Source organism: Abramis brama, assembly GCF_963993115.1.
Source record: "Abramis brama genome assembly, chromosome: 1".
Lineage (NCBI taxonomy): Eukaryota > Metazoa > Chordata > Actinopteri > Cypriniformes > Leuciscidae > Abramis > Abramis brama.
The window spans coordinates 15533120-15557859 of NC_139963.1; the positions used below are offsets into that span (position 1 = coordinate 15533120).

Genomic DNA, 24740 nt, shown 5'->3' on the forward strand with positions numbered 1-24740 from the left:
GTCTGTCCTTCAAATCATGGGTTTTAGTGATAGCTTTATCTCCATGATAAAGTTATTGAATATTAACCCCTCTGCAGTCGTTATAACGGGCAGCAACTGCTCAGCTAGGTTTCCAGTTACAAGATCGTCCTGTCAGGGTTGCCCCCTATCTCCACTTTTATTTTCTTTATCTTTGGAACCTGTTGCCCAGGCAATACGGCAGTCGGAGGCTTTAGAACCAATTATTATTCAAGACACACCGCATTGCATCTCTTTGTATGCTGATGACATTTAAATTTTTACAAAAAAATCCTTCTAAATCCCTTCCACATCTTCTTAAAATTTTTGAGAACTTCAGCAGTATTTCAGGCTATAAAATAAACTGGACAAAATCGGCTTTAATGCTGTTGGGGGGACTGGATGACCAGATACCACTTTTCGATATTCCAGTTGTTAGTAGTTTTACATATCTAGGAGTGTCTATCAGTCCCTCACTCAACCAGTTAACTGCTGACAACTATAATAAAGTTAAAAAAAATGTAGAGGGTGACTTGAATAGATGGGGGATGCTCCCTACTTCTTTTCAGTCCAGACTTTCAGTCATTAAGATGAACTAGTGCAAAATGCCCATGCAAAATCAGTTTTTAAGTGTGTTTTTAGTAATTGTTGGTTTGGTGTGTTTGAGTGCTCATTGTTACAATTACACAGCAAAAGTTCAGTGACATTTTTATTTGTGCATGGTAGAAAGCACACAGTGAACTCCGAGAAAACGCTATGCTTGAGCAAACAGTTTGTGTATAGGCCACTACAAATGATGCCCGTGAAAGAGACTGTGAACGCATTGAATAGGATATGCTTAGTTGGTGAATAGCATAGGCTACTATTACACAGCAGCGATAACGTTAAGCGCACCAGAATGAAATATAATATTCAGAAGTAAACAGCATAGCTGACTTATAGATTCAGTTTACATCCACAAATGAATAAGCGCGTTGATTCAGGGAGCAGTGCAAAGTGCCCGTGCAAAATCAGTTTTTGTGAGCTGATCGCTGAACAAAAAAGTTCAGGAGATATTTCATATTAAAAAAAACTTTTATATTGATTCAATGGATTAATTGCATTTTGGAAAAAAAAGTGTCATGAATTTATTGCATTTTTGGGAATTTTTTTTTCTTTTTTATAATAAGTCTGTGAAAATCAAAATCTGGATTTGAATTTTGCTATGTGTAAAGATGCTATGTGTAAGTTTGAAACAGAAAATAGTGGTTTTAATCTTGCCACTTTCTTGGTAAAGAAAACACATTTTTACTCAAATTAATTTATCACATTCTGGAACCAAACTATAATATTCAAAAGTAAACAGTGTAGCTGACTGAGGCCCCGTCCACACTACTGTGTTTTCGTTTAGAAACGGAGAATTAAAACGAATACGATCTCCGTCCACACCAGCGTTTTAGCTGCGTATTTTGATCTCCGTCCACATTAAAACGACTGAAAACGCGGATCACGTGACCATTCACCAACACTGGGCATGCGCGAGCCGGTGTAAACACAACTTCATTGATAAAATTATCCCACCATGCGCTGGTTCTTCCCGGGTTTACCCAAAACCGACGCTCCATGTACACGGTCGATACCGGGAATTGTCAAACGTAAACTATTTTATCGGGAATTGTCAGTTGCACACGGGAATTGTAACATTGTCACTATTTTACCGGGAATTGTCACAGATCGCTCGAATAATAGCTTGCCTCCGGCGCATGTAGGCAGTTAGCGTTGTAAAATGCAGAATTTACTAGCACAACAGCTGCTAGAAAAGATATAGCTTACGCCATGATGACTGATGACACCCAATCATAGATCCGAGCGTGAGCCTCTACTACGTCATCGTTTCTAAAGTCCTCCGTTTTGACCAACACAGTCTCACTCCCTACACGTCAAATGTCTGACGCATGGTCCAGGAACCCTGGCGTCATTTTTTAACGCACTGGGTATACCCTTGGCGTCATTTTTCAACGAGCAGGGTAGTCCTATAGATTGAACCGGGGACGTTCAACGTTGAAATTTGACGTCTTGGGTAAGCACACCACAACATGTTGTCTGCCATTACAACAAGACTACTACAAAAATAAAAATGAATAGGCTACATAAAAACGATCTATGCCAGGGCGAGTCAAATGGCGGCCCCCAGATAATTTGTATCTGCCTCTCCAACTGGTTTTTGATGTTTTAAAACCCTCGCAATCTGATGTCAAAGGTTTAGCGCGTTCATCAGCGGTGAGTTTAACAACGCACATGGTGTGCAACCGCATTCAGCGGTGAGTTTACTCCTTTAACTAAAGCATGCTGGATAACAGATTTTTATCGGATTTTTTTATTTATTTTAATAAATATAATATGCTACGATTGTGTTCAATTAATCAGTTTATTTATATATTTTTTTGTTTATTATTAAGTCCTTTAAAACAATTACGCTGACGTCACCGGGTTATCCCAAAGTTCATTGCGATTTTCCTCTCGGTAAGTACGGTACATTAATATACATGGATCTATTATTCTTACATTTACACATCTAAAACTGTTGAATCAGGACAATAAGTTGTGTTTAGAAACTTTAGTTTTGTAAGGTGGCCATTTCTTAGGACGATTATGATAGAATAAGACATTACAAACATACAGTTTTCTGCACCAAATGTGCAGGCTAGCAAAATTAACGTTAGCTAATTAAATTCAAGTTAATTTTTGTCGCATACAATCATGCAACTTAAGGTACGATCATAGGGGAATATAAGATTTTCAATATTAAATTAGCCCACAAAAATTATCCAACATTGTAAATGTTCAGAATGAAGAACGGTTGGCAGATTGGTCTGTTTTACAGTCTGACGTTAATGATAAATTACGCAAAATTATATAATAAAACACCGAAATAAATCATCCATTTTTAACAATACTACAAATTCATAACTACTACATTGTGGCTCATCACAACTTTTCAACATGAAATAAAACAATATGCAAGTAATGTAATAATGCTGTCATAAACTATTGACTGATTCACACACACACATATGCTAGCCTATATATATATATATATATATATATATATATTAGGGCTGGGGGAATTATCGCGTTAATCTTTGTGATTAATTTGAGATGTTTAATGCGTTAAAAAAAAAAAACGCATTTAACGCAGCACTTTTTTTTTTTTTTTAACACACACACACACAGAGACACACGGAACGGAGAGTGCGGCGGCGCACACGGAGCGGAAAAGACCCGCTAATCGATTCCCAGCCCTAATATATATATATATATATATATATATATATATATATATATATATATATATATATATATATATATATATATATATATATATATATATAGCTTCCAAAATTAAAATGGGTGAATTAGAAAATTTGTGTTTGTTGACGCTGTCTAAAGTGCACTGTAGAAAATGCATGGGATAGAGACTGATATAAGTGCATGGTTGTTGTTGCAGTGACGCTAAATTAGCTAAAAGTTAACCTGCTTTAATTGTTTTCATTGTTTTGGTAGAAAGCAGTTATGCCAATAAGTTGTGTACTGTTTGTTGACAATGTCTAAAAAAGTATGTTATTATAGAAGAAAAAAATGTGTGTGTGTGTGTGTGTAGATTTCAAAATGCATCGAACGAAGTTCAAGCCTTGCCCCTCCTGCCAAGCACCTAATCAGGTGAGGGAAAGTGGAATAGAGCATTATGTGCAATATTCAAATATGTGGTTTTAATGTCCTACATTTAGTAGGCCAATTGGGTACTAAAGTATGCTCCTACTAAATGACCCTGTATGATATCTGTACTGTGTTACAAAACAGTAATAATGTAAGGCGTCTGGGTTAATAACAATATGTATTACTTATTTTGCACCAAACGCCATAGGCAACATTTATTAGAGTAGCCTGGGTGTCTCCTACATCTGCCACTTTTACTGTATGATTATAATAATAATAATAATCCTGTGTAAATTTAGAGACCTATTCTGAATTGCATTGTGCTTTGTGTGTTCCTATCTTTCCTGTATACAGCCAAATTAAACTGTATCTTGATTGTACTTCTTCTCTGTGACTGTGGATCTGATGTCTCACTTTGGTATACTTTTACCAACACAGGTGAGCCGCAAAACCTGCAGCTCTTGTTTCACAGCCATCTCCCAAAAAGCCAAAGTGACGGCCAAAAAATTGTCCCTGGACAAGAATTGGGGGGAAAGGGTCCGAAAAAATAAAAATGCGTCAAGAGTGGTGGACTCTGCCAATATTGCAGTAAGTATAAATGCTCATATGTCATTAAGCAATATGATTTGTTTCACTTTTTATTAATATTGTGTGATAGGGCAAGGGCGTCATTTTACAAAAATAAGTTTAATCTGTCAGTGAATGAATTTGAGGTAGTCATAGATGGCATTGGTGTAATATTATTTTAATTTATTTGTCATTTGCTTGACATGCATGGAATAGACTTTCTTTTTGACCAGGTGCTCATGTACATTTGTTTACATATACAACCGGCTACATTGTAAACATAACCTTGCTTTAGTACCACACAGACAATGCATGTTACTGAAGTTTCTGTCTCTGCTAAAGGCAGATCACAGAATTCAGACCCAGAGTCACTATTAAAGACAGTCTTGCATGATTATGTAGGCTAAGTACTGTAGATAACATGCTCCCTTACACTACCACTACAAGCATGTGAATATTGCATTTCACGCTTATAGTGCTTTGCGCTGCTGTAATTTTAGAGAAAGTGCATGATGACGTGACAAAATAACTGAGGACATGCATGAAACCCATTCTGTGTGCAAAATATGTGTTGGTAAAAGCAAGGCCATATTCCAGATGTCCTTTTTCAAAGCCACAACTTAAAAAGCATTTGAATTACTACAGGGGAGATAGTAGGCTAATGTCACATTAAAAGAGAAAGGATTCAGCCATACCTACTGGAGTAGGACCAAGTCCAGATTCTGTAGGCTATTTTATGATTTTTAACTTTATGTTCATTGGTGGCCTTCCCAAATGAATGTTTCTGTTTGTCCCATAACCTACATTTTCCGTGGGGAGAGACAGGTAGACTATCTAAGGGGGGAGGAGAGTGTTTGGATCAGGTTGATATTTGGCCATAAAGAGGGAGTCCAGTCAAAATGTATTTTTCATATATGTATTATCATATTTTGTTTTGTGTGTGTCAAAAGCAGGGGTTCTCAAACGGTTAGAGCCAAGGACCATTTGTGTGGGAGAACAATTTCCAAGGACCCCCTCATAATTAAAACAATTAAGCATATGCTTGCTACCATTTGTATACTTTGATGCCATTTCTATTTTCTTGAAATTGTGTCCAGGTTCACTATTCCGTGTTTTCTAGCTGGTGTGTAACTGGGTCTTTAGTCAACTTTGGAATTTGAATCCCTTAATGATGTGGACTGACTCAAACATTCATCCATGTTCATCAGCTATCTTAATAGCAAATAAGCCAAGCTAAGCAGCAGGAAGAATGGTTCATCATGACCTGAGTGAAGTGATTTACAACAGATTAACTTGATTAGTCATAATCACAAAAAAAGTTAAATGTTAATGTTTTAATTTATTAGTGCATTTACAATCAAGATTGTATGTAGATTCTAGATCATTACATTGTCATTGATAGGCATTTCTTAATGATGAAGCACAACTTTCTCATTCAAAGCAAATCCACTTTGAGAACCACTGGGATAGATCACATATGTAATGTTTTTGTTTCTAAGGGGAAAAGCTGTTAAGTTTGATTATGGTAATACGCTGATTTCACGCAGCCGTTATTTTGAAATCGAAAGCGAGGCTCCGGTGGGAAGAAAACCGGAAGTGTCGCCTTTAATCACAGGAGAGTCGTGAATGCAATGGCGTATTGTTGTGTTTAATGATGTTGTGTCAATTCTAAAACTGTACATACATTTCTTTTATACTTTATACTATATACAGTGAAATTCATTTATAAATAAAATATTTTTTTTATATAATTCAGAAAGTAAAAAAAGAAGCAGGAATGAACTATACACATATCCTATATTGGATATTAACATCCAATAGTGTAAATCGCGGCAGCAGCTTCAGGTTGGTAATCCAAAGGCATTGTTGTTTATCTTTACTTCCGGGGTTTTTCCCACCGGAGCCTCACTTTCGATTTCAAAATGGCGGCTGCGTGAAATCAGCGTATTGTGTATATTAGAAACAGTAGCACTAATGTATTTAATGCCTTTTTTTCAATAGGGTGGAAAATAATGCAGTGGACTGGGAATAACTAATGTTTGCTGTCTGCATTTTTACAGGTGAAAAAACTAAGTGCAGTGGGCTATGTCCCAATTCTATTTTTTGCCAAAAAGGATAAGGCCTCTGGAAAGTGGGCGGCCGATGTGGTGACCGATCTGCCACCCACTGAAGAAAACCTAAAAATTGTGGCCTCCATGAGAAAGGCCTACAATTTTATATTGATCAAAGAAGGTAGGATTTGTGTAATTTAAGTCATGACAGTTTTAAACTGGGTTTTTTCATGATGGGGAAATATTGAAAATTAACATACACATACAATATTGTAGGGAACTCCACAACAACATTGCCAGAGCCTCAGCCCCAGCATCAGGCCCAGCCAGAACCCCAGCATCAGGCCCAGCCAGAACCCCAGCATCAGGCCCAGCCAGAGCCCCAGCATCAGGCCCAGCCAGAACCCCAGCATCAGGACCAGCCAGAGCCCCAGCATCAGGCCCAGCCAGAACCCCAGCATCAGGCCCAGCTCGAGCCCCAGCATCAGGCCCAGCCAGAACCCCAGCATCAGGCCCAGCCAGAGCCCCAGCATCAGGCCCAGCCAGAACCCCAGCATCAGGACCAGCCAGATCCCCAGCATCAGGCCCAGCCAGAACCCCAGCATCAGGACCAGCCAGAACCCCAGCATCAGGCCCAGCCAGAGCCCCAGCATCAGGCCCAGCCAGAGCCCCAGCATCAGGCCCAGCTCCAGCATCAGGCCCAGCCCAAAACCCAGCATCAGGCCCAGGAAAAGGAGACATTTTATCTTTTAGATTTATACCCTGTCTCTCTCCCTGTGAAGGAACAACGCCCCCCACCAAAAAAAAGAAGAAAGTGTAAGTGAACTTTGGTCTTAGCACACTATGTATGAATTTCCCCTTTTTGTAATCATGATTCATGAAATACAGAAATCTTCAGGTGAATTTAAGTCCAATCGATTAGTTAATAGTGAGTAATTTTTAGTGGCCAGCCTGATACACAAAGGAATTTGTCCTTGCATACATACCTTTCAGTACTGAACACACACTCTAGGAGTAGAGTAATGAGCAATACACACATAAGTAGAGATGAATACAAATACACACACACATATCACACACATCAGTGGGCAGCCCAGATAGCTTATTCCCCACGTACCACTGTTCACAAGTCTGCTTCAATAACCTTTCGACTAGGCAGTAGGATAATTAGGTTACATTTCGGCTATGAAGTCACTGAATTTGATGGCTAAAGGGCCGTTCATTCCAGGAACAATAACTATATACGTATAACCATAACGATAAAAGCCTCCAGACTGACCAAGGATATGCAAAGTCTCACCTTGTGTTAATAAATATGGCTAAAATTTGATGGGTTCTTATTGGCTGTTAGCTTTTTATCGTTCTCAAAATCGCTTTAAAAGTGATTCCCAACAATATTGTTCTCCATGTCATTATCGTTATAGTTTATCATATTAACGAGAACTATATATTTCTTAAAGTTATCGTTCTTGGTGTGAATGGCCTTTAATATATGTATTCTTTAGTTATTTAGCTGTTTTTTCTGACGTTTTCAAAGTTCAAGGACAATGGTTACTGTTGTTCCCCAGGTTTTGTGAAACTTAGTTAAGAATTTGTTTGTTTCATTTTAAGTTTTTTTTGTCATTTATGGTTAATTATTATTATTATTATTATTATTTGTCATTTAAGGTTGCCGGAAATGTAGTAGACAACAAGTTTTCCGATATGAATCCATAACAGGAAGAAGGATACATAAGGTAAGTTTAGAAATATATTTTTCACTAGGCTGTCTGATCATCTCTCCATTGTATGTGGCTTATCTGGCATTTCACATATCACAAAATACTGACCATTGAAGCAAGTGGTAATTTGAGCCCATTTAAGGGTATTTTAGAGTAACTGCTGTGCTTTTTACATTATCTTCATATTTTAAACAGACTTAGACAAGTCTTGAGTTGGAAAAACATATTTTTAATGAGTCCGTTTTTATAGTAGACATCGTCATTGCAATTGACCGTTCACAAAGACCCGCCTCCCTTAGTTATTGTTGCTATGCCCGACAAGCTATGTTCCTACTCAGTGAAAAATACATTGTGGAGCAGAGAGGAGACTGACAACACGCTGACAGACAGGACAGACCAGCTTACTTTTCAGTTACTTTTGATATTAAACAAAGTCTCGCCTTTCAAATTTGGTCAAATGTAAACAGTAAATAACGTTTTGTGGTTCTTTAATGTGTCTGTCAGATTGCTGTAGAGCATCAGTTAAAGCTTCTTGTGAACCGATCATCTCTTCCTTCTAGTTCAGTTATAGCATCAATTAAACATGAATGAACATAAGAAGGAATGTTGTTTTAACCGCAGAAAAGCATCAGTACACTCCGTTTCTCAAGTTCAAATCCTGGCATGTTAATCTACTATCTCTCCTGACGGTGCTGTCAGGCAAAATGGCGGATGGCGAAATATGATTGGTCAGATCGCCTGTCAATCAAGCGCTGTTTGGGTCAATTGGACATTAACAACAAGGCAAAGCTAATGTAACAAAACAGAGCCACACCGGACAATATTTTTATGACATAATTATTAGCCGTCTAAAGCTCCAATATTATTAATACTGAATTAAATCTTTTTTTTTTTTTTTATAATTAGCATATGAATTCAGAATACTTTCAAACATACAGTATATACATTCAACACAATGTGATGATCCTGAGAAATGATAGGCTATTGCGAATCCCATGAGGTAAATAAATTCATATTCCTTATCCTTCTATTTTATGCAGGGTTGGAATTTAATGACGGCCCTACTGAAGGCAAAGTGGCCTTGTCACAAAAGTTATGACATTATAAACCTGATTATTATATGTATGTGTCTTTCTGTAGGGAAAAGAAGAAGTTAAGGTCAAATGGTTACCTTGCTCTGCATGGTAAGTACTGCTTTATATTGGTTAAAATTGCCTTTATACATCTCCTTTCTGTTTCCACTTTTAACCTTCTCATAGGTGGTGGATAAAGGTTGGAATGTATATTGTAGCACACAAAAGTTTGAATGTACAGGCGGTCTCAAAGTTTTGCAACCAACAAGCAGCGTTGAGAGAATTGTCATGTCCACTAGGTTTTAAAGGGTTAGTTCACCCAAAAATCAAAATGATCTCAGTTTTTACTCACCCGCGTGTTGTTCTTACCCCGTAAGACTTCCATTTATCATCGCATCACAAAATATTATATTTATGATGGAATCTGAGCGCTGGATAAGTTCCCCATTGACTTCCAAGGGGCTTAACTTTGCTCGATCAGAAAACGTATTAAGACATCGTTTAAAATAGTCCAAATGACTCCAGTCGCTCAACCATCCATTTATCAAGCGACGAGAATACTTTTCCTCGCCAAAAACAAACAAAAATTACGAATTTATTCCAATATCCATTTACTCGTGTTCTGCTTCAAAGCTGTTTACGTAGTCTAACTGCGCAGAGCTTTGACGTTCTACGTCACCACGCAGGCTCACTATTGGCCAACGCAGGAACCCAGTAGAACCCAGAAGCTTGTGCAGATAGACAACGTAAACAGCTTAGTTGAATCGAGCAAGTTTAAGCCCCTTGGAAGTCAATGGAAGACTTATCCAGCGCTCAGATTCCATCATAAATATAATATTTTGTGATGCGATGATAAATGGAGGTCTTACAGGGTTAGAACAACACGCGGGTAAGTAAATACTGAGATCATTTTGATTTTTGGGTGAACTAACCCTTTAAGTCCAGAGTCAATGCAGCCTTCTACCAGGAGATTTTAGAGGATGGTTGCATCTGCTGACAAGCTTTATGTACATGTTGATTACCTTTTCCACCAGGACTCTGCTCTTGCTACAGTGCCAAAACTGCTTGTTACTGCTTAGCATGGTATTGCTGTGCTTAACTCATCTCACCTTAACACCATAGAGAGAACAATGATAGATACCAAACCCAACATTACAGACAATCTCAAAGTCACTATCAAAGCAACCTGGCCTTCCATAACACCTCAGCAATGCCATACACTGATGGCCTCCATGCCACACCACACTGATGCAGTAATTTGTGCAAAAGCAGCCAGACCAAGTATAGAGTCAGATTCGTTCGTTTATTTTCAAAAGGTCAACATATCTGTATTCCTCTTTATTCTTATATTTTGAGATGATGATTTTTGGTTTTCATGAGCTGTAAGCTTTAATCATATAAAAAATGGCTTGAAATATTGCACAATACTGTCATTTTGGAGACCCACCTGTATTTTAATTAGACTATTGGTTACACTGTTGGTATAGGATGGATTAAATACAGTGTCAAATATTGTCTACAGGATTTAGCCACTTGCTCTTTTCAGTACCATACCTGATGCCATGAATAATTGCCCCTGTGTGATTCTATGTAGGAAGTAGACATTCACCAATTTATTGGCAGAACATCAGTATCGACCAAGATCATCCATGTTGACTGTTATCGGCTATTGGCTTGTTTACTTTCAATGACTTTATCGATGAGAGTGGCTGATGTTTATGTTACATTGCATCAAGCACTATATATATGTATATGTTTGTATAAAAACAATGAAATACAAGAGCGTACAATATTTATGCTGTGAAACTATTATGTTAAAATGGCTCCTCTGTTTTTCACTGATTTTGTGTTACTGATACTTACAGTGGAAAAATCTGGGAGGAGACATGGGAGCCGGCCTTCAAGTTTTCACCATGTCCCAAGACTGCCGATGTGTGACTTCACTCAGACAGTAATTGTCGAGTTCGCCTTTACGGGCCATCCTGGTTTTGGATGTTACGATTTATGTATACAAAGTTAATAAATTAAGTGTTTTCTTTATCAAATGATTTTTGTTCAAATAAAAAGCAAAGTATACCTATATTTATGTTTATGTCTTTCCATTCATTTTGTGGGTTAGCCAATCACCTGAAATCTTCTTCAACGTGTCAAATGATATATTGCAATATGATGCACTCAAGGAAGGTGGGATATGTTTTCACTCATATTAATTGACACCCATTAAGAGACAGTTGATTCCACCAGCTAAACCATACATTTTTGAATAAAGGGTAGCTGAGGTAGGCAGGGGTGGAAAAACGAACAGGCTTACGAGGACAGAGGTCAAGAGGTTCCAGAAGCTTCTAAAAATGTGAAAGCATGGATTCTAATTCAGGAGGGTTTCTGAAGGCTTTTTTAAAAGGCAAGTCACATGAAACATGCTGCTGCACTGTTGTCTACCATTGACTTTAATGCACTGAATGTGTGTGTGTAAGTCTTCACTGTCCCCCGGATGAGAAAAAGCAGAAGACAATTATATGTGTTTTGTGTGTGTGTGTATGTATATATATATATATATATATATATATATATATATTTATATATATATACTTTTACTTTTAATGTTATTATTTCAGTCTATAGGGACCAGGGAAGTTGGGTTTCTTTGTTGTTTATTTATGTTTAAAACTATAATGCTATCTTTTCAACATTTATTTAAATGTTATCATGGTATTAATTTATTTATTTTAATATTGTTTCGGTTTTATTATCGGTGAAATATTACAGTATGCTGTAATACAGAACATTACGATATGATACGAGCTAGACGCATTCAAAGGCCATATCCCACAATGCAATGCGGGAATTCATTCACAAAATCGGACAGCGATCAGCTGATATAATCATTGTTTTTGTCACCAACAACAACGTTGCTCAGCTTTGCTGCTCCAGTAAGTTATGCACCGTTTTTTTTTTTTTTGTGGGTTTTTTTTTTTGTTTGTTTGTTTTTAATCAGCTGAAGACTCCGGAAGTGACGTTGTATGTACCGTTCGGCGGATAAGAAGATAAAAAATACACAATGTTCGTAATATTATGTTTTTGTCTAACGTTGTATTTGTGGATTCAAACAATAAAGATAATAATAAAATACAGTTTCATGTATTTGTATGTATTGTACACACGTGCTCGGTTGGCCGGCGGCGGCAGACAGCAGAAACACAGGAGTCGAACATGTCCACCCACCCAGCCCGGAAAACTACAAGTGCACACACTTTGTAACAGCTTCTGTGACGCGTCTCTATTGGGAGTTGTAGTTTTTAAGTATATTGGTATATTTCTCATACTTATAAGTTATAAGTGTAAAATTTTGGATACACCCTGCCTGAGGTTTATTGGGATGGGAAACACACTGGTTTCCTCAGATTTTAAAAATTGAATCGTTAAATAGGTGAAAATAGCTTCTTTTTTGTTTTTGTTTTACCATATTTGACAGTTCTTACAGTGGGTAAAATTTGGTGACCATACCTACATGACAGCATAGGTCCAGAGCTTTTTATAACTGCTGGTCTTCTGTTTTTATCACCTTCTGTTGCTAAATGACAAGCCTTTAAAGATGGACTGGGTTCAAGGTTTAGTATTTAAAGCAGGAGTAATGTATCCTCTTTAGACATGTTACTCTCCTGGTTGAGACCTTTCCAACAATGTGTTAGTCCTCTGACAACTTTTTAATTATTACATATCATGGTTTGCAGGGGAGCGTGCCTGTTCCTACAGCCCTGTGTTGCCAGAGCCCTATATTCCCACAGCCCTTTATTCCCACAGTTATGTTCCTATGTTCTATCATTTCCAAGGTTTTTTTTCTTTAACCTTAATCCTAACCTAACCTTAACAGCCCTATGTTCCATCATTTCCAAGGTTTTTTTCTTTAACCCTAACCCTAATTCTAACCACAACCCTAACCTGACCCTAACAGCCCTATGCTCCATCATTTCCAAGGTTTTTTTCTTTAACCCTAACCCTAATCCTAACCATAACCCTAACAGCACTATGTTCCATCATTTCCAAGGTTTTTTTCTTTAACCCTAATTCTAACCATAACCCTAACAGCACTATGTTCCATCATTGCCAAGGTTTTTTGATTTACTGTGAGTGTTTGCTCTAAATGATAACACCTAATTTCAACACAGGCCTTCCAGTCAAAGGTATTGTCCATATACACACCAAAGTGCCAATAGGAGCAGAGCTGATGGATTGGTTCATCGTTTATGACCTCTGATATCTGACCCATGTCATGACTCCTTCATCAGCTGGTTTTTGGTTGAATGAGATATGAGTTGTGTCTGTGTGCAGTAGGCTGAGGAAGAAGTGTGCTAAAAATGCCAAAACACATGTTGTATATGTACACTAACCCCTATTGATACTATTTAAAAAAAGTAATTAATTTAAAACAACTAATAATGCAGTGTGATTTTAAATCAAACTAAGTCCCACATGTGTGTAAACATAAATGTGTGAAAAAAAGTTTTCTTTTTTTCTTTAGTTTCTGCTATAAACATTCATCAACTACAAAATTTGAAAATGGGCTTTTTTGGAATGCATGAAAAAAAAAAAAATAATATATATATATATATATATATATATATATATGAAATGTAAGAGGGGCTGTGGAACATAAGAGGAAGCTCTCTTGTAAATGGGTTCAACGTAGTAATGCAGGCATAAACGGACATATGGGACTTGACTTCTTTTATTATCCGAGGTCATCTCGTGTAACACATGACAGTCATGCTCTCTTCATCTGCACACACTTTTTCTGCGCACGTCCCTTTTTTTTACACACTAACTGCGCATGTCAGCGCGCCAATTCTCCATAGAGTCTATACGTAATCATAACGTAAACATTGCAACACACATGAACAGCAAATCACATTACCAAATTTACATATAAAATAAATCTCAAAATAGTTGTTTTGTTTGTTTTTCACAACAGTACAAGTAAAAACAAATGCAAATTAGTCAAACAAGCCATTAGGCTGTATTTCTAAACACTCAATTGTAGGTTTTGTATAGTATTTATAACCCAAATCAAAGTGCTTTGGTCAGGAAATGTAGTTATTAAAGCAAATCTTTAAGTAATTCAACAACACTTTCCTATTAAACATCCAAACTGAAACAAACAAAATCAGAAAAAAATGATTTATGTGTCTATAATAACCACTACAGGGTCCATAATTAAGTCACATTTTCAAATTTTGTTTCAGTTTTTGCATTTGTTGAACCTCTATGTAGTTTCACTGCACATGAGAAGTAGCTGAACAAGTCCTGTCAAGGATGCTTTAAGAGACCATCTGTAGCAGGAGCTGATGCAATAGTCCAAATTCAGAAAAAAAATGGGTTTGTGTGTCCATGTAAAACTGTCTGAAAACTCAGATTAGCCACAGCAGATGACATCAGTGGAATTATGTTTATTATTATTATTACAATACACATATTTACACGTGAACATATGGAAATTTAACATGAACTAGATGTACCGCATGGCGGTACAAAATATGACCGCCGCTCAGGCCTGCACTGGCTTTCCACAAAAATAAATGACGTGGAGTAATTTGGCTGTATTGCGTGTTTATGTATATACCTAAAAAAAGTAGTAGTATGTGCATGTCTGTCTGTGTGTGTGTGTGTATGTGTGTGTGTTTGTGTATGTGTGTGTCTGTGTGTGTGTGTGTCTGTGCGTGTGTGTGTCTGTGCGTGTATGTATGCGTGCGTACATGTGTGTGCGCGTGTGTGTTTGTGTCTGTGCATGTGGATTTGTATGTGTGTGTATGGGTGTGTGTCTGTGCGTGTGGATGTCAGTGTGTGTGCATGCTTGCGTTTGTTTGTATTCCTGCATGTGTGTGTGTGACAGTATCATCCTAAACCAGCAACCCTTCGCTCAACAGCACCATCTACAGGCCGATGAGTGTACAGTCACTAAATGTGCACATAAATGAATTTATTTTATACCCCCCCATGGATGAAATTCTACGAAACTTAGCATACCCCCAGAGGATGTCAAGTTAATCATACACATGAAATATGGTGCAGTTCTGAACATCTCCACTGAAGATAGGGGCGATTAAAGCAGAATAATATTGCATTTTCATTTTTTATGGGAGGGGCGCAAATCACAAATGAGTGATTATGGGCTAGGTTGATGTGGGCCCTTAAGACCAACATACCATAAAAATTTCTTCATCCTCGGTGCCACGGTTCAGGTAGTAATTTAGGAAAAACTGCATTTTTTGGGTTTGGGGGGGGCCCAGCGCGGGGGGGGAGTGGCCCCCGGGGACCAAACGAAATTTTTCCGTAAAAGTATAGTGGGGCTACATGCCCACCAAAATGTCATGTTCCCCGGTGTTTCGCTGTCCCTGGTATCGTTGACGAAAAATTCAGTAGATTGACGGAAAAAAAAAAGAAAAAAAAAACTTTGACAATCCCTATATGACCGCTTTCGCTAGCTACGCTAGCGGCGGTCATATAGGGATTGTCAAAGTTTTTTTTCGTTTGGTCCCCGGGGGCCACTCCCCCCCCGCGCTGTTCCACGTTCCACCTTCCTGCAAAATTTTCTGCAGTGTTTTGTTCTACCATAAACAGAAGAGGACTATTGGAAAAACAGTTAGTTAAATTAATTTCAGTTTCTATAACTACATTCAATATTATTGTTGTAATGTCACATGTAGATATAATGACCATTATTCAAGCATATCTAACTTACAAACAGTATTTCCTCCATGTTTATTTGACCGTGGTGGCTCCCCACGGCAACATTTCTGCTCCTCAGAAATAGGGCTGCATTGTTAGAGTGCATATCGGAGAATAGCGCTGACACATGCTTCACACCGCGAGCGGGCACAGGAGGAAAAAAAGAGACGCTGGATGATAAGCCAGTTGAGATTGTGTGTGTACGTCCTTGAGAACCTATAACTTGCGTTGTCAAAAAACTAAAAAGGAAACACTGACAAATATAATGGCGCTTTTCCACTGCTAGTACGGTACGTTTTGGTTCGATTCGGCCCGGTACAGTTCGGCTCGCTTTGCTTTTCCACTGCGTAGTACGACTGTGATCGACATGGCGCGTTTCGAGTTCAGTTTAGCTCAGTTGCTTTTCCACTGCACTAGTACCTCTTTAAGGACCGCGCCGCCTCTACCGATGATGTCATCGTAAACGCGACACATTACAAACGCACAACACAGGATCATTGAAGCCTATCGAGGGGATTATATTCTTGATTTCGGCATGTGGATGTTTATAACTGCAAGACGGAACAACGTGTTTCAAATGAGGCGGATGGCAGCAAAACAAAATACTGCTAAATAAAGTAAGTAGTTTAAAATAGCGGTGGCTGTTACTGGCTATTTTAATGGTGTCTCGTGTCGCAAATACAGTGACTCTGGTAGTGACGATTCTTTCTGACCAACCAGTGATCTGCAGTGTGTTCACGTCATGTTTAGTACCAGTTTGGCACGCTTGGAACCTCAACAGACCAGGTACCATTTAAAGCGAGCCGTACTGTCCCGTTCCATGCAGTGAAAATGTGCCACAAGCGTCCTGTACTGAACCGATCCGTACCGTTATCTGCAGTGGAAACGCGTCAAAGCGCGCCGTAGAAAACTGAACCGTACCGTACTATGCAGTGGAAAAGCGCCATAAGAAATCAAGACAAAGGAGCTCCTCAAAATCCGTCGTCTGACAGTTCAGAATCACTGTCGTATCCATCCCAATCATTCTGGAAGTCCACACTTGTTCCAGTCAAAACTTGAGCATAACAGTCTCTAGCATGCTTCATCATTCTGGTGACTTCTTGCTTTTTTCTCAAAGTTAAGCTGAGGAAACCCTTAACCCCTTCTTCATTTAGAGCCCACAGCTCACCTTATGGGAGTAAAACAAAAAATTATCAAAAAATAAAAAATACAATGTACAGTATAGTATTACACGTTTACAACACATTACTTAAATACGTACTTTTCAGTGCCTCACTGGAAAGCTGGCATGACATCTCCTTGAGTGTGTCTGCACGAGTGGAAAGAGATTTCCAATGCTTTGCCATCTCAGAAAGGACAATCTTCTTCTCCTCCTCAAGTCTCCTTATTGCCATCACAAGATCAAATGCCTTCCTCTTGGTTTTCAAATCTACAGTGTCTGGGATACAGTTGTGGAACATAAGTCAATTGTGTTTCTGAGACAATTTGGGAAAAGGAATACATTTTTTTTGCTACTATGCATATCGTACAAAATTGTCAACAGATTTCTGTACATACCACCATGTGAAAGTTGCCATGGCCAAACTGTCTCGTCAGAGAGAATGTTGTCAAAGACGATTCTTTCTGTATCTGGAACCATACTGTTGTATTTTTCAACAACAGAGCTAAGAATGGCCTTCTCCTCTCTAATTTTGCGCCGAATCCGGGCCCGACCTTTGCTGCCATCGGTGTCTTTGTAAAGGTGCTGGGACCTTCTTTTAATGCTGGCCACTAGCACCTCCATTCGACTGGTCACCGCATCAAGATCGGCATTCTGTTGGGATGTTGTTGCTGAGAAGAAAAGAAGTGTAAACATTTCACTTACATTATTATGGCAGTAACTAAAATGAGCTAAGTCTCAATGTAACACTGAATGTCATAACGATTATCCTTTGTAAAAAAAAAATCTCCTTGAGGAAGGACAGGTGAGTCTCAATAATAATTTCATATGTCTTTGCGTGTATAAGAAGTATGGGTAACACTTTATTTTGATAGTCCACTTTAGATATTCTACTAACTATAAGTAACTCTGCAACTACAAGTCAACTAACTGTCATTAGAGTATTAGTAGAGTGTCTGCTTAATATCTGCTAACACTTTGTTTCGTTGGTCCCCTAACAGACATTCCACTGACTATAAATTACTTGGCAACTACAACTCAACTTATTCTCCTAACCCAAACCCTAACACCTAACCATAACCTACAGACTACCGACTGTCTACTACAGTCTACTAATACTCTAATGAGAGTAAGTTGACATGTAGTTGAAAAGTTACTTATAGTTAGTAGAATGTCTAAAGTGGACTATCGAAATAAAATGTAATAAGTATGTAAGAGAGTACACCAAAGAAAATGACAACGTAGCCAAGATGGGATCCGCTAACAGCAAGAAATGTCCGATGTTCCAACTTATGGACTGTGCACTATTCAAGTATTTTCAGGGCACTGTGTTTTGACATGATTTCCAGTGTGTACATACTAAAATTAGTGTATGTATGATTTAATTTTAAAACAGTAATTACTTGCAGAAGAATGTCTCCCATTATTATGCAGAACTGAGACATTTAAGCATGTAAACTCTCACCTTCTGCCCACTCCTTAATATCAGTGACCCAGCCCTCAACTTCAACCTGTGTCACTGCCAGTTGCGTTCTCATGCTTTCCAGGTCTAGACATTGGCTTTCCAGGCGTTTTGTGGCCTTCAAATAAACAAAAAAAAAGGAAACGAAAGAAGAAAAATGTTATACCTACAAAAATATACAATAGAAGGTATTTACAATAAAAGAAAATAACAATATTCATCTCTACCTTCTGATATCGGCAGGCAAGTGAGGAAGCCAAGTTTTTTAACTTTTGCTGATTCCAGCGCATTGCCATCAGTGTGAGCATGTCTGTACGTCCTGGAAAAAAGAAAAAAAAATACACTAATCTGTGTTGTACCACATGTCCCTCACTGGCTACAATTTTCTTGTAGCACTTTCAATCTAAGTAGTGCAGTGTGTGGTTACCTTACCTGCTTTGGACATGTGTTTTGTGGTCACAGCAATCCTAGAGAGGAAGGCGTTACACTGCTCAACCTCCTCCCCAAGTGTCAATCCGGCCCCTTGCTGGTAAGCTCCACTCCATTTAACCTATTAAAGAAAATACTTAAAAGCTGCCAGCATATCTTTGCAGGTGTTCAGGGACAGTCAATGACATAGTAATGTTTTCTTACCTCACATTTAAAATCATGGGCTTTGGCATGAAACACTGAGAGGAATGGTTTCATGCCAAGAAGGTGCTGGAGCTCCGGGCAGCTTTTTGCCACTTTGTTGAGGTAGGGCCAGTACTTGCAGGTCACATCCATGGCAAAAAAGCTTATTGGCTTATTTGCCAGCTTGTTCTGCAGGTAGAGGGGATAAGCAAAGATTTCCCCCCTAAACATGTTGAGAGCACCGAGAAAAACTCCATGACGACAGACCGCAAGCTCAAGTCCCTCCTCATCAATTTTACTTGAGGATCTTGAGGATGTTTCCCTGGCAGCTGACCACTCCCCTCCACAGACACCTCTTCCAGAGACCTACAACATGGAAAAAGGTTGATATAGTCAGGACTCACCCAAGCAATGTCCATTGTAAAATGTTATTGGTGGTGTTTTTAGAAATATTATACAACAAGTTTACATGGTTGGTGGTCGAATGGATGTAATCCACAAATCTCTCTACTTCTTCATCTTTTGCAATGAAGATGTCTTTAAACAAGGCTTGTTCTTCAGATCTAAATGAAAGAAAGGTACACATTGAACTTCAATATGACACAGCAAACACAACACTGCAAATTACACAAATTTCGTAAGTACCTTGCTGCATTCTTAAAGCGGTAGTGCTTGCGATTTCCATCCACAGAAACAGCAAGCATGTCTGGGGTGCATGCAGGACAGACAAAATAATCCTCTCTGCAGATCTTCTCCACCTCAAATCTAACAGCCTCCCACTCCAAAAAGCTTTTTCTGAAGCTGTCTGCTGTGATCTTCCCAGTCTGTTTCAGAAGAGTAAAACATGTCAACATAATTCACAGTATTTTATCAAAACATGATGCTCAACATTGATACATTTATTTATTTTTTTACTATTTTCATTGCTTCTCCTGGTGGATATTAAAAAAGTGAACTTGCATTGAAGAAAAAAGTGAGGGAAATAAAATTATGTCCAGTGCACGCTGTTGTACAAATGCATAAACTATATAGACTAAAAGCATTGGGACACCTGGGGCCTTATTACAGAAACGTCCTAACTCTGTTAAATCATAACAACCATCCATCTATCAACTAAAGTTAATAAGGTCAAAGGTGATGTCAAATCCTCCAGCATCAAGCCTCCACAGGCAGCCGCTCAGCCCAGTGCATCATGGGAAATCTTTTGGCTCTTTGTATGTCATGGACAGAAAACATCATGACCAAAGTTTGGTTTTCGATTTTTTACTGAATGGTACTTTTTACAAAGACTTTGGATCTTAGATAATGTTCTATCAATGTATCGAGTATAGCTAAATTACTGATTTGATATTATCAACATGCTCCAATTACAATAATCAATGTGTTCATAATTGTCATTCTGCGATACACGTCAATACTAGTACTAGTTGTTAGTGATTCCCACCACTAATACTCACACGGCCAAAGCGGACAGTTCGTTGATCAAGCATTCTTAAAAACGCTTGGCAGGACAGTCCTGGTGCTGCCATCTTCAACTCTTCATATGAACAAAACACATCTGTAGCGTACACTGTGGAAAAGTGAAGGGTAGCCGGCCAGTAGTCATTGCGGACCAAGTCATCCACTCCAGCGCTCCAAGTGGCTTTGCATGCCTCGCATTTCATCTCAGGCATACTGAGATCATATCTTCCTGGAAAAATAAAGAACACATTGTATTATGCATAAATCTGACAAATGCACTGGGAACAAAAGGGTCCCCCCCGCATGTCCCGACACAAAAGACTGCAGTGCGTGACAGGTTTTGAAAGCTCTATGCAGGACTGGCCGGGATGAGACAGGTGTATTTGCTGGTGCGGGAGGAACAGATAATTCACTGCACTTCCGCAAATGAAATGTGCGTAAAACAACATATACAAATGAGAAAGTAGAGTATGTAATTATAGTTCAGCTGGTTGTTCTGTTAGGCAGCAATTAAAAAAGGGGTTTAAGCAGCCTACTGACAGTGTTGTTTACGTGGTTTCAATTCTTTCCAGCTGTTCTATTGTTGAAGCTTGAAATTGAAAGCATGACAGAAGAAGATGTCACCACTGGGCTACTTCAGATGTTTGTGAATATCTAAATAAACTTTGCCCAGAATGTGATATGGACGCTACAGCCACTTGATCTGAATGTTCCCTCAAGTTCATTTTATTCTTACCATTCATTGTAACCACAGCAACAACTTTTCCTGTGTTGACACTCAACGATCCCGTAGCACAACTACATATTTTCTCGGCATCTCCAATGGCAAAATACACACTGAAAGACACATCATATGCAGGGATTAAAGACATGTATCATCCTATGTACTAACTGGGAATTATTCTATTATCATTAAAAAAAAATCAATGATTTGAAAAGCAAAAAGATAGAAGGTCATTACTTGTGTTTCAGAGAAAGTACTCAAAAGATTCCTATGAAGCCTATTATACTGTGAAGTTATTTAAATAAACTGAGAATGAGACTAGGGCTGAGTATTATAACTGTGCTTTTTCTGACAGATAAAGCGATTACCATTTCCAATATGATTTTTGAATGTGAATGATTCAGTTCAATATTCCACATGTCTCTTTAATCTCCGACTGAAGTTCACCAATCAGAATTGTTGGACCCTTCATGCACTACACACACCCACCAACCAGAAGTGGCACAGTCAAGGAGGATGAAGTGAATATAAAAGTCAAATGTCACAAATGTACCTATGCATGATTATTTGCAGATTATTATCATTAGGCAGTTGCGTTGGATCATATTGCAATTACAATTGCAAAAATTGTGCAGCGCTAAATGGTACACAAAAAAAAAAGAAATACAGCTTACCACACTGGGAAAGAGCCCTCTCCACGACACAGGTTGTTGGAGGCAATGGCTGAAAGAATCCAGCTATTGTTGCATCCCTGTTGTGGAACACGTGGTTTCGGTGTATACTGACATCACAATCAGCACAGAAGAAGGGTTGTGGTCGGCAGTCACGACAACGGACAGCAGCTGGACTGCCACATTGTTGGCAGATCTGAGTTGTTGCATTTTGTTGTGCCACCATGGTATTCACCAGACAGGGTCTCTCCTTCTCCCACATGTCTGAGAGGAGACTTTTTCGAGTAGACCAGTCTGAGGAAGCTCGTGGTGGTGCTGGTGCCGTTTCCTGATCATCCAAGTCATCATCCTGTGAGTGGTTTAGCTCTTCAAGGAAAGTCTCTGTTAAAATAGTACATCATATTTAAAATCCATTTTCTACACCATCAAAGTGTGCAACATGTATGCTGTCAATTATTCTGTTGCAAAAATATGTAATTTACATTTTAATTATTAGAATCTATAAACAATAAACTAATAGAGACAAAATAAAGGACATACCAACAGTGTTATGTGGACAGTAGTTAGTTATCTCAACGCTGCTGTCCAACATTCTAGTATGAGCACCTGTCTTACGACTGTAGCGGTGACTAGCTGTAGCAGAAAATAAAACCCAAATCAACCTTACACCATTACAATTCCATAGATTCTGACAAGCTCATTTTATTTCACAGAATGATACAAATTTTTATTGGCCCAATGTCGTTGTCTATACCACTTTGGATGAGTATGTAATAAAATATCATACAAGACACATGACACATTCATGTATTCAATCCCAGTGGTAAAACAATCTATATCTCCATTTTAGATATATGTGGAAAACCACAGGAGTTCTCATTTAAGTATTATGACTGAAAAAAGAAAACTGACCCGTTTTATTTCGAGATGATCTTGGTTTGTCATAGACAACATTTCCATCACTGTCTCTCTTCAGCCACCTGACAGATTGATGGCTAGTAGATGGTGGAGCCTTCTGGACAGGTTGATGGCTGGTGGATGGTGTTGCCTCCTGCTCTCCCTGCATCTTATTGATGAAACCTTCCAAGTTCTGGAGTTCATAATTTAATTTAGAATGACCAACAAGCTCATCAAGCTCCTTAAGGACCTGATCGACATCGGAATCATTTGGTTCACTCATGGTGAACAAGGACAAACAAGACAACACACTGACAACACAACAATAAAAGGAAGGGGAGGGGTGTCTAGGGGAAGAGCAAAAGAGCAAGAACAACAGAGAAACAGAGAGACGGACAACAATTAACTAGACAAATGTGGCTCTTAAAAGTGCCTTTGTTTTTGCTTTGTAATGAAGCTGGAGTTAAAGTAAATGATGAAGGGACTAGGGGACCTGTTGAGAAGGGGAAGAATATAAATTCAAATTTGAAGATCAGGCTACATACTACTACATAAATACTGAATAACTAAAAGGTTTAATAATTTGAGAAAATGTTGATCTCTAGTTTGCCCATGCTTTGGGATGTGATGGGGTGTGGGTGCTTATAGTAAATATTAGGCCAGAATAGACTAATCTTGACACTGAAGGCTGGCTGATATTGATACCAACCATACAAAATGCCATTTTGGCTGATAACCAATACCATTTTATGATCTGTTTATGTTATTAATTATACTTTTGTACAAGGAAACACATTTTTTTAACTGGATCACTTCCTTTTCCCTGTGATTATTTTAATCAAAAACTTCCCTCAGCAGCCATAGTAGTTTAGAAAACTAGCTTTAATTAACACAGATTTAATTTTTTAATGTGCTTTTTTTATTTTCATGTCCATGCTTTCATTAGCACAGTTATAAGTTACACTACTATATGTATAAATGGGCACAGAACAGGGGGCAAAGAGCAACACAACCGCAAGAATCCCAACGCAGACATACATTACAGCTAACACTTAAGTTAAGTTACAGTATGTCTCATTATGCCTACCTAATTAATCACATTTAACACAATTAATTATTAAATAACTAGCAAATGGCTATTAGCTGGTTTTCTGTAGCAATCTTATATTCCCCTATGATCGTAGTCGTACCTTAAGTTAACGTTAAATGATTGTATGCGACAAAAATTAACTTGAATTTAATTAGCTAACGTTAATTTTGCTAGCCTGCACATTTGGTGCAGAAAACTGTATGTTTATAATGTCTTATTCTATCATAATCGTCCTAAGAAATGGCCACCTTACAAAACTAAAGTTTCTAAACACAACTTATTGTCCTGATTCAACAGTTTTAGATGTGTAAATGTAAGAATAATAGATCCATGTATATTAATGTACCGTACTTACCGAGAGGAAAATCGCAATGAACTTTGGGATAACCCGGTGACGTCAGCGTAATTGTTTTAAAGGACTTAATAATAAACAAAAAAATATATAAATAAACTGATTAATTGAACACAATCGTAGCATATTATATTTATTAAAATAAATAAAAAAATCCGATAAAAATCTGTTATCCAGCATGCTTTAGTTAAAGGAGTAAACTCACCGCTGAATGCGGTTGCACACCATGTGCGTTGTTAAACTCACCGCTGATGAACGCGCTAAACCTTTGACATCAGATTGCGAGGGTTTTAAAACATCAAAAACCAGTTGGAGAGGCAGATACAAATTATCTGGGGGCCGCCATTTGACTCGCCCTGGCATAGATCGTTTTTTTGTAGCCTATTCATTTTTATTTTTGTAGTAGTCTTGTTGTAATGGCAGACAACATGTTGTGGTGTGCTTACCCAAGACGTCAAATTTCAACGTTGAACGTCCCCGGTTC

The 24740-nt window shown here is 38.3% G+C and overlaps 1 protein-coding gene and 1 long non-coding RNA gene across 2 annotated transcripts; one reads left to right on the plus strand and one right to left on the minus strand.

Moving 5' to 3' along the window:
- The first annotated feature begins 7006 nt into the window (after nucleotides 1–7006).
- On the plus strand, nucleotides 7007–11177 carry LOC311086856. Its single transcript, XR_014607134.1, has 4 exons — nucleotides 7007–7127; nucleotides 7980–8047; nucleotides 9173–9216; nucleotides 10971–11177. It is a non-coding gene; the product is annotated as an uncharacterized lncRNA (long non-coding RNA).
- A 4494-nt stretch (nucleotides 11178–15671) lies between these two features.
- Nucleotides 15672–24121, minus strand: LOC311086632 (uncharacterized protein). Its single transcript, XM_084119601.1, has 14 exons — nucleotides 22830–24121; nucleotides 22458–22550; nucleotides 21921–22298; nucleotides 21259–21359; nucleotides 20519–20751; nucleotides 19707–19885; nucleotides 19531–19624; nucleotides 19083–19427; nucleotides 18882–18999; nucleotides 18677–18768; nucleotides 18453–18567; nucleotides 17386–17658; nucleotides 17090–17266; nucleotides 15672–16996 (listed from the first exon to the last, which is right to left on the minus strand). The coding sequence occupies exons 4-14, from the start codon at nucleotides 21263–21265 to the stop codon at nucleotides 16800–16802; spliced, it is 1830 nt and encodes a 609-aa protein (XP_083975727.1). The 5' UTR covers nucleotides 21266–21359; nucleotides 21921–22298; nucleotides 22458–22550; nucleotides 22830–24121; the 3' UTR covers nucleotides 15672–16799.
- Between the last annotated feature and the right edge of the window lie 619 nt (nucleotides 24122–24740).

What these genes read in the sequence shown, in the direction of transcription:
- LOC311086632 (XM_084119601.1), bottom strand. An exon ending in GAACTGTCCGCTTTGGCCGT is followed by an intron (nt 19,886 to 20,518) that starts GTGAGTATTAGT and finishes CTTCTGAAACAG; the next exon opens with ACTGGGAAGATCACAGCAGA. An exon ending in ATGGCAACTTTCACATGGTG is followed by an intron (nt 17,267 to 17,385) that starts GTATGTACAGAA and finishes ACTGTATCCCAG; the next exon opens with ACACTGTAGATTTGAAAACC.